General features: G+C 35.7%; 1 protein-coding gene across 1 annotated transcript in view; it reads right to left on the bottom strand.

Annotated features, from left to right (window-relative positions):
- Positions 1 to 11,598, bottom strand: part of LOC143234926 (uncharacterized) — an 84,529-nt gene extending 72,931 nt beyond the window's left edge. The window contains exons 1-3 of the mRNA XM_076472621.1: positions 11,484 to 11,598; positions 11,004 to 11,068; positions 5,801 to 6,272 (exon numbers count right to left, since the gene is read on the bottom strand). Coding sequence (XP_076328736.1) covers positions 5,801 to 6,272; positions 11,004 to 11,068; positions 11,484 to 11,598 — 652 coding nt within the window. The remainder of the gene's footprint in view (positions 1 to 5,800; positions 6,273 to 11,003; positions 11,069 to 11,483) is intronic.
- Between the last annotated feature and the right edge of the window lie 4,310 nt (positions 11,599 to 15,908).

Raw genomic sequence — 15,908 nt, 5'->3', positions numbered from 1 at the left:
CACAACGAGATATAACCATTTGACATAATAATCCATTTGTGTTTTTAGGTTGTTAGCCCAGCCAGAGAAGTATAATAAAGTCATGTTCTAAATTATTATACAAAGTGCTATCATCCCTTCATAAATTTTTAAAATTTACTAACTACTTACGAAAAACATGGTCCAACTGAATGACAGGCTTCCTACAATACAAGAACTGGTTATAGGTTTTTATTAACACAACCACTGGAAGCGGCTTTCTTTAGTCCTACAGCATCGACATTCAGAAGCCATAAGTATAAGCTAACATATGCAATTACACATTCTAATTTGTTTTGCAACTGTAATAACACTACTTAAATTTCGTTGACTTTGATGTTGAAGTCCAGGAGAAGCTCAAAGTCTTGGCGTGGATAGGCCAGCACTGGAGCATTCGCCAAACCAGACCTTAGAGGCTGGAATACACGATCGCATTTCTTGTTCCATTCAAAGCGTGCTTCCTCTTTCAAGAGAACCAACAATGGTGCTACCATCTTCCTGATAGTAACAGAAGATTAACACAAATCATCAGTAATGTGATACAACAACAAGAAATCTGTGAGCTTCATACTTCTTTGAGAGTCGAGGTCAGTCTCTCACTGCAGCTATTTTAGCTGAGTCTGTCGAGACTCCATCTCTCCCCATACTTTGATCAAAAAGTTCAACTTTATACCGATGAGCTAACACTTTCGTGGTTTTAGTTCCAAGATTACTTTTTATACACATTAAAATATCATATTCACTTTTTCAGACATTAACTTCAAAGTATAGTCAAACATCAAAACATTATATCTGTGGACTAGATATCTCTCTCCTTTTTATTAAATAAGCTCCATCATCTGTTGTGAATTAGCTGATTCATTACTAAGAATGTGTTACATAACTTAGAATTAATTTGAGCCATTACTTGTGCTAAAATTAATTTTAATCCTACGTTTATCAATCAGCTCAACTTGTCTGTATCTTCAACCATATCCAAGGTATTGAATTTACATCTACCATTTAATGCAATCAGAAATTCGTTTTCGTTTTTTGCAGTAAAAGAAATACATTGACACGAATTATCATGTTCACCCGTTAAAATCAATAAAAAAAATTAATGTACTTTTCTAATTTTTATGGCCTGGCATGGCCAAGCGGTTAATGCACTCGACTCGTAATCTGAAGGTCGCGGGTTCGAATTTACGTCACACCAAACATGCTCGCCTTTTAAGCCATGGGGCCGTAATAATGTGACGGTCAATACCACTATTCGTTGGTGAAAGAGTAGCCTAAGAGTTGGCGATAATTAAGTGCCTTTCCTCTAGTCTTACACTGCTAAACTACGGAGGGCTAGTGCAAATACACCTCGTGTAGCTTTGCGCGAAATTCAAAAACAAACAAACAAATAAATAAATTCTACTTTCTAAAGTCACTATCACTACTAAAGAGGATAAGCACTCTGTAAATATTGTGTAACTCTATTCTATAAAATCCACTGTATTTTAGCACTGGCGACCTCCCTAGTATACCAAGGAAATAGGAACAATGATTGCTTTATTGGATATATATTTAATATATTAATAATATGTTAAGTCACTGTCGTTCAACCCTGTTAGCCATCTGGTCTCACAAATACATCAGTGTATCCACTTTTACACCTAGCCTGTGAAACAATCCTTACATTATCACAATTCGTTACCCACCATGTCTACAATCATTCCGAGTCTAACAAAATAGATGACCAGCCACGGTTACAAAGTATTCTGGGACTTCATCTTTTACCAGACAGATCCCTAATTTCAGGATAGGAAATAATCTATTTCGTGTAAATAGATACATTAGACTTCACCTTTAATAAATAGTATAAGAAAAATACTCTTCAACAGTCAACACTTCATTGGGTTTTGTAGTGTTAGACGTGAAGAGTCGTACTACACCTAATTATTTTCAGTCTGATAATTTGTCAGTATGTTAGCAGAATAAATACCATGATCAGATAGTGAAAGAATGAGTGTTACAATGCAGAGACTGTGTGTATGATTGTGGCACATGCCAACTGCTAAAAAAGTATCTTAATTCAGGCTACATTGGTTCATCCCTGATATTTTGATGTATGAGCTACAGTTGACAAGAGGCATGCAAAAGCAAGTAGAAAACGTCAATCAGCTGTATTTATACTCCACAGACGAACATTTTGTACACTGGCTTGATCAAGAAACGGGAGAGGAAACCAATGAGTCAGGAGAGGACTAGAAAATTATAATAACTTATACCAAACTAATTGTTGATGGAGAGGAAACTGCAGATACTTATCTGGTGATCTTTGATAACCCATGCTAAGAGTCATTGGAAGTTATAGTATCTACTAGCTCCAATCAGCAAATGAAGTGTCAACTTTGACATCTTGGTCCATATGACGAGATTGATCATAAAATCTAGGATGAACATTAGGTCGAATATAAGAGAGTGGCATTCTTTTATTTCTGATTGGCACAGTGAACTTTGTGTACTATATTGTGTGATTTCTACTTGACCAGTTCAGTTATTACAGTTTATGATGCGGAAAGAAAATATCAAACAATCAAAAGGTTTCTATAATAAATTAGATGATTAACAGTTTGGCTAATTGTGTGACAAAAAAGAAAGGGATTAAAAGAGTATTGCGACTCCTTGTTTCCCAAACCACTGAATTAATGTTACAATACAAAATATTTACTTATGTTTCCAGAATAGTACTATGATAACCTAGCTAGGTGGTGAGAACTCTGCAGAGGTACCATCTGGTACTTGCTCAATTTTTTCATTGATCTCTCAGACAGATCTACAATTTCAAATGTCTTTCTGAGTTTTGCCAGTGATGATATATCACGTCATCCCTCAAGTAATGTCCAATTTTAAGTTCAGAAAAAGAGAAAGGATTTCAAACACTTTTAATGTTATTTAATCAATAACGTATGTTCCATTATTACTAATTACTTCCTGCCAACGATTAACAACCTTCTGAATGCCACTTCTTAAAATACTTGAAGTTTAGAGAAAAAGAATGTAAAGAGGGTAGTTTTGACATCTTCATTTGTTTCAGGCTCTTTTCCATCAAGATATTTTTGCAAACTTTGGAATAGATGATAATCAGATGAGGCAAGGTCTGGAGAATAAGGAGGATGTGGAAGATTTTTCCCATTATAGTTCTTCAATCTTTGCAGATGTGATCTTGCTGTATGGGGTCACGCATTGTCCTGGAGTAACACAACACCTTTACCTTGATCAAAACAGGCCTCTTTTCTTTCATTACAACATTCAAGCGTTCTAACTGTTGACAATAGAAATCTAATATAATCGTTACATTGAATGGCAGCAACTCAAAGTGGATAACACCAACAATATCCCACCAAACACTTAGCAAGACTTTCCTAGGGTGGAGGTCCATTTTGGGCTGTGCTTGAGCCAGTTTACCTGCACTGAGCCATTGTCTGTGGCGCTTAACATTTTTATAATATATTCATTTTTCATCTCCAGTCACTAATCTGTCCAAAAAAGGTGAGTTACGTTCACAAGAGTGCAGAGAAATGTAAATGTCCATCCTTGCTCTAAGGTTGGCTTCTGTCAAATCATGGCGGTCCCATTTTCCAAGTTTGATACTTTCTCAAGCTGTTGCAGATGATGGTGAACTGTTGAATGGGTTGAATTAAGCTTCTGTGCTAGTTCTTCAACTGTTACAACACAATCTTCATCAAGTGCAGCCTGCAGCAAGTCATCATTTAACTCAAAAGGACAACCTGAACGTGGCGCATCACTTAAGCTGTAGTTACTTGATCTGAACTTCTGAAACCACCTTCGACATTTTCTTTCATTGAGAGACTCTGCACCGTAAAGGACTTAAATGTTTCGTGTAGTTTCTGCTGCACTATTGTCTTTTTTAAACTCATAAAGCACTATGTGCCTAATGTACTCCTCAGACATATCAATTTTCATAAGGGTTTGTTTAATTAATGACTTGAAAGAGTGGAGTTGGGTTAGTTTCTTTTATTTGACTGCATATTTTTATACATGTCCTACTACATATTTAGTCATTAGTATATGAAATTTTCTTTTATTATTTATGGAATGACCTGATAGTTTGTAAAGACTGAAATGTAAATGAGTTGAGTTTGAAAGCTCTTAGATGACATCACTCTCAGTACCGAGAATAGCTTTGATAGGTAACTTTTTAACTTACTGAAGCGGTTCATCTGACATTCAGGTGTGAACTATATAAACTACTACAGGGACTAATGGTAGCACATGCGTATGGCAATGTGCGTATTTAAGCAAATGTTTGTGTAAAAATACGTAAACAATTACATGTGTGTGTGGATCATAGGCTGTTCAAACCATAACACAGAGTCATTCATGAATGTTTTAAGGACAAATAAAGCACATCAATCAATCACATAAGTAGCACTGTAATAAGCAAAACGAAAACACGCTAACATTGAGATAATGTAGACAAAATATATGATCTCGACTTAAACATTAATGGAAATGTGATTAACAGTATTAAGTGACCAGGAAAGTATTATTGGAAAATATGCCATACTGTTTCCATGCTAATGCTTATAATAGAAACTTTCAACTTCGATCTTTAAATGCTTGGCAGATGATGAATTTTTAATGGAAAAGACAGAAGTAACAAAGATATTAACATTATGGCTAGAAAGAGAAAAACATGAATTTATCTAGTGGTCCTAATTTAGTTTTATCTGGTGATTTCCATAAGTATAATGCCGGAAACATTATTTTGATCAAGATAAAGGTACGTTAAATTCACCAGTAATGGCTTTGTTGTCATAACAAGCATATACCCATGATGTCCACCTTTATATTTATTTATGATGGCAATATATCTTGTCATCCAGGTTGAATATATTTAATATGTAAATAATTTTACTGGATATTTTCCGGACATTTCATTATAAAATATAAATTTTGAAAATGAAAATGCAGGCTGTGTAATAGGGGAAGTAAAAGATACTAAAGCTGTGACACACTTTACATATGGAGAAAAGTCCATAAAGAAATAATAAAAGTGTTTGCAAAGACTAATGATCAAACGTAAAGCTAGAGCTCCATATTTCAGGTTAGTTTGACTTCGAAAAACCTAAGCAATATCATCGTAACCCATTTCTTCTCAGTGGAACTAAATACTGTCTGTATGACAAGATTTTTAAGCTAGAAATGAGGCTAGGTTCTAGAATTAGCTCAGTAAAATTAGGACATTTTTACCTAAACACTGAAAAAAAAATAAGGGAAAGATGAAAGTTGGTGGATACCTTCTTCTGAACCAATTTAATAACATATTGAAAGTCCCATATATTCCAAGTCATAACCCCATACTTATTTCTAATTGTATTATAATTTTTAAAAAACACAACGATATTGGGTTTTCCTGAGTTGTAAATTTGTTTTAGCACTTTTTAAAAAATTATTATTTTTTATTTATGTAATAAAATCAATTTTGTCAAAAACTAGTCAACTATGAACACGTCACACATATTCAACAGTTCTATTAACCTTTATCACAACTTAGAAATACTATAGAAATGTGAATAATTCTAGAAATACTACCATTAAATGTGTAAAAAATTTCAACCACAAATTAGTAATATAAATTTTTGTATAATGATTCAATCACAACAGGATAATTCAATCACAACAGCAACCCCTTCTTCAAGCAGTGTTCATCTATCATGGAAGGGTGGCTTAATTATGAATAAATTATCCTCACAGTTGGATGGTTAGTCCTCTTTAATATCTTGTTCACCTTCATTACTACTGTTGGATTGCAGAAGGTCACCAGAATGGTCATTTTCACCACCCAGCTGGTATAGCTGGTTCTTCAGATTTGTTGCAGACACTACTACGACAACAGCCACAGAGCAGTGAACACTTAAGCCCAGCCTTTTTGCACGAAGGTAGTTTAAAAGTGCATTAGGAGCAAGAAGCTGATGACTTAGAACTAGATTTAGTTGCCCATCAATGAGGTCCCATCCCCAATGAGTTGATGGTAGATAATGCCCTAACCTGTGTTGAATTTGATTATACACAAGCAATGAACGCTCTTTTACTGTTGCAGATGTTAGCAAAAGTGCTTCAAGTTTGATACTTGTGTGTGTCAGGCATATTGCAACTTCTTTCATAAAGGAATAAGGTCTATGCTCATTTAGAAATGATATGGTCTTGAGGACACTGTGCAAAGGCAAGAAGCAATTCTTCTCTAGTTCATATGACTGCATCTATTAGCAGAAGTTGATCATTAAATACCTTCATATATTTATACAAATCTGCCTGTTTTTGCAGTAGTGAAAATATCTTCTTTTTACCTTTCTGGTATAATGCAGAAGTAATATCACAACCTGCCATTGTATGCAGGAAGAGCAGATTGTTAGAGAAGTCTAAGAAACTCTCTTAAACAGTTTTGATACTGTATACTTTATCCAGATACCTTACGCTTTCAGCTTTGTGTCATTACCAACAATATCGGTACTTATGGAGGCTAATACCTGACTCTTCGGTAGCAGATGATGGACTGTAAGCCAGTCTTTCAGCTTATCAACATCATAGTTTTGTGCACTTTTATCGACTTTCAGAGCTCAACATTTTGTTCAGTGATTGTAAAATTATAATCACATAACTCTTCGAAGTGGTGTCGTAACTCAGCAAACTCTGGAATAGCGAGAACCTACTGGTTTAAAACATTTTTAGTCATGCCATGGTCACAGGTGAGGTAACCAAGGATTTTTGTTGTTCACATTAACATCGGCTCTATTTTCATGTCTGTCCATAAACTTGCTCACGTCTTATTACTACATCATACCATGAAGTTGCTTAAAATAGTGAACTTCTCTAACTTAGCTGGTGTCATCCTTTCTTCCAATACAGACACCTGTAGACATTTGCATGTGCCAAATGACTACCTGCATGGAAATTAGAAATCATTTTGTCAACTGTTTCGATATACATAGTCCATTCACCACATTTCCCAGGATATACAAACTACTGCATCAGTATTACCTGATCGAAACATTGTAATCAGTTTGGTTATTCTACTGGTGATACCTGTCTGACGCTTCTTGATGTACAGAGTCTTTATTGAGATCATCAAGAGATTTTGAATTATTTCGAATCAATAAATCTAACAGAACTCATGAATGACATCAGTAAGAAAAATACACCAAGCCCGATAACTAATGATTAAAGTTCAATATTAGGTCCTTTAACAGCCATCATTTCTGCAGCTTTGACAAACAGAGGCTGATTGAATATGAAAACATAGGTCTGATATTTTTGTATTTTATACTCGTCAACAAAATATTAAAACATCAAAGCAGTGTAGACTGCATCTTTTCTACTTGGCTGAAAGCTATCAAAATCAGTTTAGTGATCATGTAGTCCATATTTTTATTGGTTAATACTTTAACATGTGTTTGTGGGTACCTTCCATCATGAACCACACATCCACACTATGTCAATAACGGCATGCAAAAAAAATAGCTAACGTGAGGTTTTTGGTGTCTTTGAGGTCTTCAACTGTTATATCATGCACTCCTTTTATGCTTTAAGCATTTTACATCTGCAATTGTGCTTTACACACTTGAGTTGAGCTTTCAGACAATGACCAATTCTTTCTGCATTCAGTAACATCTGCTTGACAGAGAGCACCGTGGAAAGTGTCATACCCATCAAGAGTATACTCATTAAAATGAACATTATCAAATATAAATTGCGTAAATGCATTTTTATCTATCGTTGGATGGTTTTCTACCATTGCTGATTCCTCATACCTTCTAACTTTAGTATGTCTACAAGATGCTTAGATCCAAGCTGGATCATAAACAGACATTATCTTGGTCTGGTAGCTGAAATAACAGTATGACTAATATAAGCACATTTCCGTCTTTTATTATCTTCAGCTACCTTTTCCCCTTTGTTTAACAGATCATCGATAAATACTTTCAGTGTCTGGAACTACAGACACTGTAATATCAACAGGTTTATCTGTAGGAACATAAGTATGTTTCATATGCCACTGAACGAACGTCTTCCCTTATAATATCTGCCACTGTTTTCATGATTCATAAGTACTTTTCAGTTGGGTCCTAAGAACCATTATGTTATCTTTGTTAAAGAGTGTTATTACATGAAAAATGTTTATTTATTGTTAAAAGATTGTGTTATCTATGTTACATGTAATTATTTTTATAACACAAATAAAAAGTTACACTGCTTCTTCAGGAATGCATGTTTGTAAATTACAGTAAGGAGGAGGAAGAAAAGCTGTGGTGTACATGAATACCACGTGTTTTCTATTTCTTGTATCAATTTTGGAGTTTTACATAATTTGTTGTTTATGAAAGTATATTCAGTTTCCACATAACACATTGGCCAAGAACATGAGTTATTTTCTTGTATTTTTGCTACTTATTTTGTGTCATTCATTTAGAATAGCACCTTTTCCCATGTACTGGTAAAGATGGCTGCAGGATCATATGTAAAGTTATTGATATTTTCCACTTGTAGTCAGATGATCTTTGAATTCACGATCTCCATTACGTTTCATTGAAAATGACCAGCTATGTAAATAGTGCTAGTTGCTCTGGAGAAGTATAATGTTAATGAGTTAAATATATTACATAAGATTTATTCAGGCTACAACAGGGTTGGTATAGTAGGACTACATCTGAGTCATTTAATCTACATCATCATGGAACATCTTCAAACTTAACTCTTGAGCAAAGTCAACTGTCTTTATTCAATGTATATCTTATTTAAAGAAATATCGTTTATTGTGAATGTATATCTTTATTGAATCTCTCATTTTCTCACATGAATTCAGTTTGTCAAAAATGCAGAATTAGTTTTTCCAAATATCTTGAATACCCTTCTGCGATTTTGTAGACCTATCGTTTCACCCTTATAGCAAATATATTACTTAAAAGTACTGCGATAGCATAGAAATCAAGAACTGGAACGTGAGCATTTGCAACAGTTCACTTAATAATCTCTGCTATTCTACTGTCAGATAAAGATCCTTAGAGTTAAGTAGATCTCAATGATTTCATAATAAGGTTAGATCTAGGATTCTTTTAATGGGAGCTACTTTTCCAACAGGTCATAAAATCTTTCCCAGTAGCTCAGTGGTAAGTCTAAAGATATATATAATACTAATCATGGATTTCAATATCTGTAGTGAACAGAGCGAGACAGCTCATTTTGAAATCGTAAAATGTTTTGATTTTTTTATTCAGTATAAATGTATGTTTATTTGGTAGTAAACTGAATGAGGAGAGTTTTGAACGCTCTCGAACATTACTCTTGAATCTGCCAGTGTACTTAAATATCATTATAAATTCTTCTGAAATGTTAATAAGAAAAACTGTTGACAACTTTCAATTAATTGCATGGTGACACTATTTTGCTAAACAATTTGGTTAAAGCATCACATTGTCCAAATACAAAGATAAACAGCTATTTACACAAACAAAATAGTTACAAGTTTCTGAGGATAGAAAGAACTTTAGGGACTTATTACCATAACACTCAATGTGTTGATGAAGTAACTGCATATGCACTCAAACAGTATGTATATTCACATTATCTTATCATCTGCTCATTCAGTCTGTAACTCGTATGGATCTGGTAACTGGAGTACCAGAAAAATAGTCTTCTAGCATTTAAGAGTCCACATATGATGACAACACCTTCTTTACTGGTATCAAACCTCACTATAAACACAAGCATTTTGGAAAAAGAACTATATTATGCACACTGAGAATATAATATGAATTGAGCTTTTGACCACCTACTTATCACGCATGTGCAACGTCCTGAGTTGTAATTCATAACAATAAATTATTATGTTGAAACTGCATTTTATTGATAGATTTTGTTTGTACGTAGTTCAGCGCAAAAATACATAATGGACTGGCTATCTGTGCTGTACCAACCACGAGTATCAATACCAGTGTTTAGCGCAGGTAGGCCTCGTGTTGGCAATATATGAATGAGTACATCCAAAGCTTATATAAGTGTTGTTTGACCAGTACTTTAATTTATAGTTCATAGAAGTAATCACACATTATGATCCTCCCTGGTATATGCACATGAACAAACTTTTGGCCAATTAAAATTCATTTAATTTTAAACTTGAGTTTGAAGTTTCAGTATTTAAAATTGAGTTTTGGTCATGGTCAATCTCTCTTATTGACTATTAAGCTTTCCTGGTTTCCTATTTGATGCCAAAGTAGTGCATTAGAAGCCTATATCAATTGCCATTGATTTGTCTAACGAAACCAATGAGTATGCTAAAGATTTGCTGTTTATGGGTAAGTATATGAAGTTGCCAAACATAGTGCTTTGACATCCAAACTGATTTCCACAGTGGCTGAGCTCATGGATGAAGATGTACTAACTGTCAATGCATCTGACTCGAAAGAGCTCACTTTGTCAATCGTTGGACGGACACTGAGGTTGTCTGGAGTCAAGCAATCCACTTGGCAGTAAAAAATTCAACTGAGCTAACAAAAACATCTCCATCTTGGAAGGCATGATAGGACAGCAGTTACCATTTATACTTCTGCTTATACCAGAAAATCAGGAACCAAATGCAAGCCTCAAGGAACAAAGGTTGCTGCCAAGATGTTTCACCAAAAGGTGCCTGATGTGTTCACACCTCTGTCAGGAGTATTATATTTCTAAATCTAAGAAAACATTTCTGGAGTTTGAAACTTCTTTCTTTTAGAAAAAACTGAGGTAGCATGCGTTTGTGATACTAGTTAAAAGACTGCATCCTTTTCTGCAACGAGTAGATAGTGAGACAGATAAATAGGCTATACTGCCACACAGTGAGACAATATTCATTCATTGAATATCATGATACAGGACACAAAGCTGAGAAATAACACATTTGATCTGTTATGACACAAAGCCACACTATAGGTGATTCCAATGAAAAGCAGGTACCAAACGTAACTCTCAAGAGGTTCGGAAACATCATCTGAGAGACCCAGAACCATCCTGAGTCTTCCTTGCTCTGCATCAAGAAAACATGCACCCAACACAGGCTCAGAACTTAAGTGCAGTTTATGGCACTTGTAAGTGTTGATACACATTGAATACACATGTACAAACAAATTACAAAGTGTGACATCACAATACTTCCTGACCCTGTCATTAATAATATTATCCTTGAGTTATTCCTAACTACAGGTGGCAGCTCTTATCTCAATATTCTTAACACTCCCACTTAATTTTAAGTTTTACACAAACTCACAATTACTGTAATTAATCGTACAGTTATTCTAAATGTTTTACAATTACTTTCAATCTGTTTTTATAATCGTCATTTTATCTGGTTCATTTATCCATTGGTGCCAGTCCAAAATTATCTCTGAACCTTTCAAATGCATTTCTAGCAAGTGGCTTTGTAAGAATGTCAGCAGTCATACTGTTTGTAGGACAATATTCCAGTTTTGCTGATCCATTCTGCACACATTGGCGAATAAAGTGGTAACGAATATCAATGTGCTTTGTTCTTGCATGACCCACTGGATTCTGTGCCATTGCGATTGTTCCTTAGTTATCTTTCATGATACAAACAGGGTCATCAACTTCGGAACCTATTTCTTGCAGTAATCGTTTTAACCATACTGGTTCCTGTGCTGCAAGACTCAAGGTTATATACTCTGCTTCTGAGGTGGACAGGACCAGGACCACCGGGGATTGCTTTTTGCTAATCCAAATTACAGCTGCTCCTGCTTAAATGAAGATATTTCCTGATGTAAACTTCCTATCATCCAGGTCTCCAGCAAAATATGCATCTGAGTAACTAGTAATGACATCTCTTGGTACCTTTTCAAACTTAAGACTAAGATCAGCTGTTCCTTTCAAGTAACGTAGGATTCTCTTTGCTGCTGTCAAGTGTGCTGTATTGGGCTGAGCACAATATTTCGATATTGCTCCCACTGCATATGCAATATTTGATCTTGTACAGAAGGCTGCCTACCAACGACTGGTACAAACTGCGGTCAACCTGAGTGCTTACACCATCATCGTTTTGCAGTTTCATGTTTACATATGATGGAGTTGCAACTGCCTTACACTCAGTCATTCCAAATTTTACCAGGATAGTTAGGATATATTGTCTTTGATTTAACCATACACAGCCATTCTTTTTATCCTGAACAACACTGAGTCCAAGGATGTAATGGAGCTTTCCAAGGTCTTTCATGCGGAATTTTTCCTTCAGTATTTCCTTTATATTGATTATTTCATCATCACTATCAGCAACCAAATTAATATCATCCACATATACTGCAACTATTGCTAGATTTTCACCCTTCCGTATGTAAATACATGGATCTGTTGAACTCTGAACAAATTCCAGTTCCATCATCTGTTCATGAAATTATTTATTCCAACAGCGTTGTGACTGTTTTAATCCATACAGTGATTTTTTCAGTTTACACACAAGATTTTCCTTTGCTGAAATAGCGTAGCCTTCCGGTTGTTCCATGTATATCTCTTCATCCAGATTTCCATTCAGAAATGCAGTCATGACATCCATCTGGAGAATTGTCAAGCTGTTCTGCACAGCAAATGCAATCAAGGAGCGAATTGATGCATAGCGCACCACTGGGGAGAAGGTTTCCTCGTAATCCAGACCATAATTCTGCGAGTAACCTTTGGCCACGAGCCTACTCTTGAACCTCTCTACATTTCCAGTATTTCCATACTTAACTTTGAATACCCACTTACAACCTATAGGTTTTCTTCCAACTGATAATTCCACCAGATCCCAGGTGTCATTTTCTTGTAAAGACTCAAATTCCAGATCTTTGGCTGACTGCCACTTCTTTGTATTGTCACTTGACATTGCTCTACTTAATGTGCTTGGCTCTAACATACTGCATAAGTTTGCAGTGTGACAAACTGATTCATTTGCTGCTGCCATATCAGCATACTCATCATATCCATAGCAGATGGAGAGTTTCCTGTTTCTTGCTGGTCGTTCAGCTTTATCTTTAGCTTTAACTTCTGTTTCTTGGTCCATTATCTGTTCACTTGATGAGATATACTCTTTGTCACAGGCTCTTGACCAAATTCTGTTTCATTAAAGATAACATCTCGCCGTATGAAAATCTTCCTGGATTTTTCATCAACAGTCGATATCCCTTGGTGCAGTTATCATGTTCAATGAAACGTACCTTTACAGACTTCATGTCTAATTTCTGTCTTGACGCACCTGGCACATGTGCATATGCAAGACATCCGAACATTTTCATGTGTTCTACATCGGGTTTCTTCCCATACCATCTCTCATATGGCGTACTACCATTTTTTATTGCCGATGTGGATACTCTGTTACTCACATACACTGCAGTAGCTACAGCTTCCGCCCAGTACATTCTTGGCAACTTAGCATGTGACAGCATGTTTCTTGCTGATTCCACAAGAGTTCTGTTCCTTCTCTTAGCAACACCATTTTGTTCTGGACAATATGCTACTGACATCTCATGATGAATGCCTGTTGACTTCAAATATTGCTGGAACTCATTTGACGTATGTTCTCCGCCATTATCTGTGTGCAGGGTTTTTATGCGCTCTCCAGATTCATTTGAGTACAACTTCTCAAATTCCTAGAATTTCTCAAAGACTTCTGATTTCTGTTTCAAGAAATACACTCTGCAGCATCTTGAGTAATCATCAATAAATGTAATAAAGTGCTTGCTACCTCCAATAGATGGAGTTTACATAGGACCACAGACATCACTGTGTACCAGTTGCAGTCTTCCCTTTGATCTGATTTCTCCCACTGACTTAAATGGTTTCCTGTGCATTTTACCTTCAGTGCATCTCTCACAGAAACTGGCTTCATCAGACTTCTGGAATTTGATTCCACTTACAATTCCACTCCTGACAAGCTTCTGTAACTGTGAAACACTGACATGCCCTAGTCGTTGATGCCATATATCCAAGCCATTCATGCTGCTGTTTGAGGCTACTGAGGCATTCTCAATAACACTGGTCTTACAGACCAGTTGGTATAAATCATCATTCTTTCTTGTACCCATACCATGGAGTTGTCCTGATTTACCTCGGATGTAACAGCGATAAACTCCAAACTGCACAATATTTCCTTTTTCAGTAGCAGCTCCTACTGAAAATAGATTGCTAGCTAATTTTGGTATATGAAGGACACTCTGCATTGTGACATGCTTTGAATTACTGAGTTTAAATGTCATTTCTACTTTACAGTTTCCAACTCCAAGAACTTCAACAGTTCTTCCATCACCAATCCTAACTTGCTGAGGTGTGCTAAACATGTAATAATTTGATAATATGTTCCTCTGGTGTGTCATATGCCTAAACGCACCAGAATCCACCAACCATTTTCAATTTCCTATTCCTTTATCCTGGTTTGTTACAAAGGCAACACCATTGTTTCCATCAGTATAATCTTCCGCCACATTAATATCCACATTCTTAGCTTTGTGGACCATTTCCTTCAGTGTTGGACAATTGCGTTTTATATGTCCCTCTCTGCCACACTTGTAACATTTGCAGCTGTTACCCCTTTTTTTTGTTTCTTGTGTTCCATGTGGTTTAAAGTTGCTGCGAGTGGCTAATACAGTTGATGATGTTTCATTCGATGTGGTCTTTTTCTTCTTTTGTTCTTCATTAATCAGTGCCTGTTGCACAAATTCTAATGAGATATCATCAGTTATGGTTTCCAGGGCTGTTACAATTGTATCATAGTTAGCTGGCAGACTACCAAGTAAGGTAACAATCTGATCTTCTTCTGCTATTTCCGCCCCAACCGCAGCAAGCTGATATGTTAATTCCTTCATTTGTTTCAAATGTTCCTGGACCGTCATGCTTTCTTTCATTTCACATCGAAAATACTTCTTTTTCAGGAATAGTTTATTGGCTAGTGTGTTCCTATTAAAGTGAGCACGCAGTACATTCCATGCTTCCTTAGGAGTTGTGCATGAGGTGACAAGATAGAGTTGTGCACCTTGAATATTCAGAACAATTGTTGAAAATGTTATTTCCCTTTTTTTGTTGAAATCTGCCCTTGTTTGATCATTGGCTGTCTCTGCCAATACCTCTGTTTCAGTCACATGGCCCCATTGGCCTTTTCCTCTCAATAAATGTTCCATTTTAAATTTCCATGTGGCCCAATTATTTTCTCCCAACTTTTCAATTGATATTTTATCTTCCATTGTCAAACTATTTCAACCACAACTGTAATATTCCTTTCTTTGATTTAGATCTATTTCTCCTTTTATATGACTTGAGAAAATAGAGTGTCGATCAATATTTTACTTACAGTTTATCTTGGTATTTCACAATGGCTTCCAGGCAAAGGAAACGAATCACCCAGCACTTGGGATAAAGAATCCATGTAAATCCTGTGCCATCCAACAAAAATTGTCATCCAAAACTGTTCTACAGTTATCCTCAGTATCTCCTGGATTACTTGTACTAACAATTTTAAAACAGTTTCATCTGTTTAAGCACTATTAGAGAATTCCTGGGCCCATAACCTGTTAATATGTGTTTATTCATTGAGTACACATGTACAAAAAAAAATACAAAGTGTGACATCACAATACTTCCTGTTCCTGTCATGAATAATGTTCTTCTTGAGTTATTCCTAACTGCAGGTGACAGCACCTATTTCAATATTCTTAACAGTAAGAGCAGTTACATCAATATAATAAAAAACCGAGGCGTGATTACCAATCTGAGCTGTAGCTAGTGGTCACCTGACTCTAGAATTTGCATATTTCAAAGCCTAGAGATCAACAGTACTCAAACTAGTACTAACATCCAAAAGTGATTCTACAGGCCAAATGTAAATTATGACA

This window comes from Tachypleus tridentatus, chromosome 12 (assembly GCF_004210375.1).
Source record: "Tachypleus tridentatus isolate NWPU-2018 chromosome 12, ASM421037v1, whole genome shotgun sequence".
In the NCBI taxonomy this organism is placed as follows: Eukaryota; Metazoa; Arthropoda; class Merostomata; order Xiphosura; family Limulidae; genus Tachypleus; species Tachypleus tridentatus.
The sequence above is the reverse complement of the archived record's forward strand: the minus strand, read 5'-3'. Positions and strand labels throughout refer to the sequence as shown.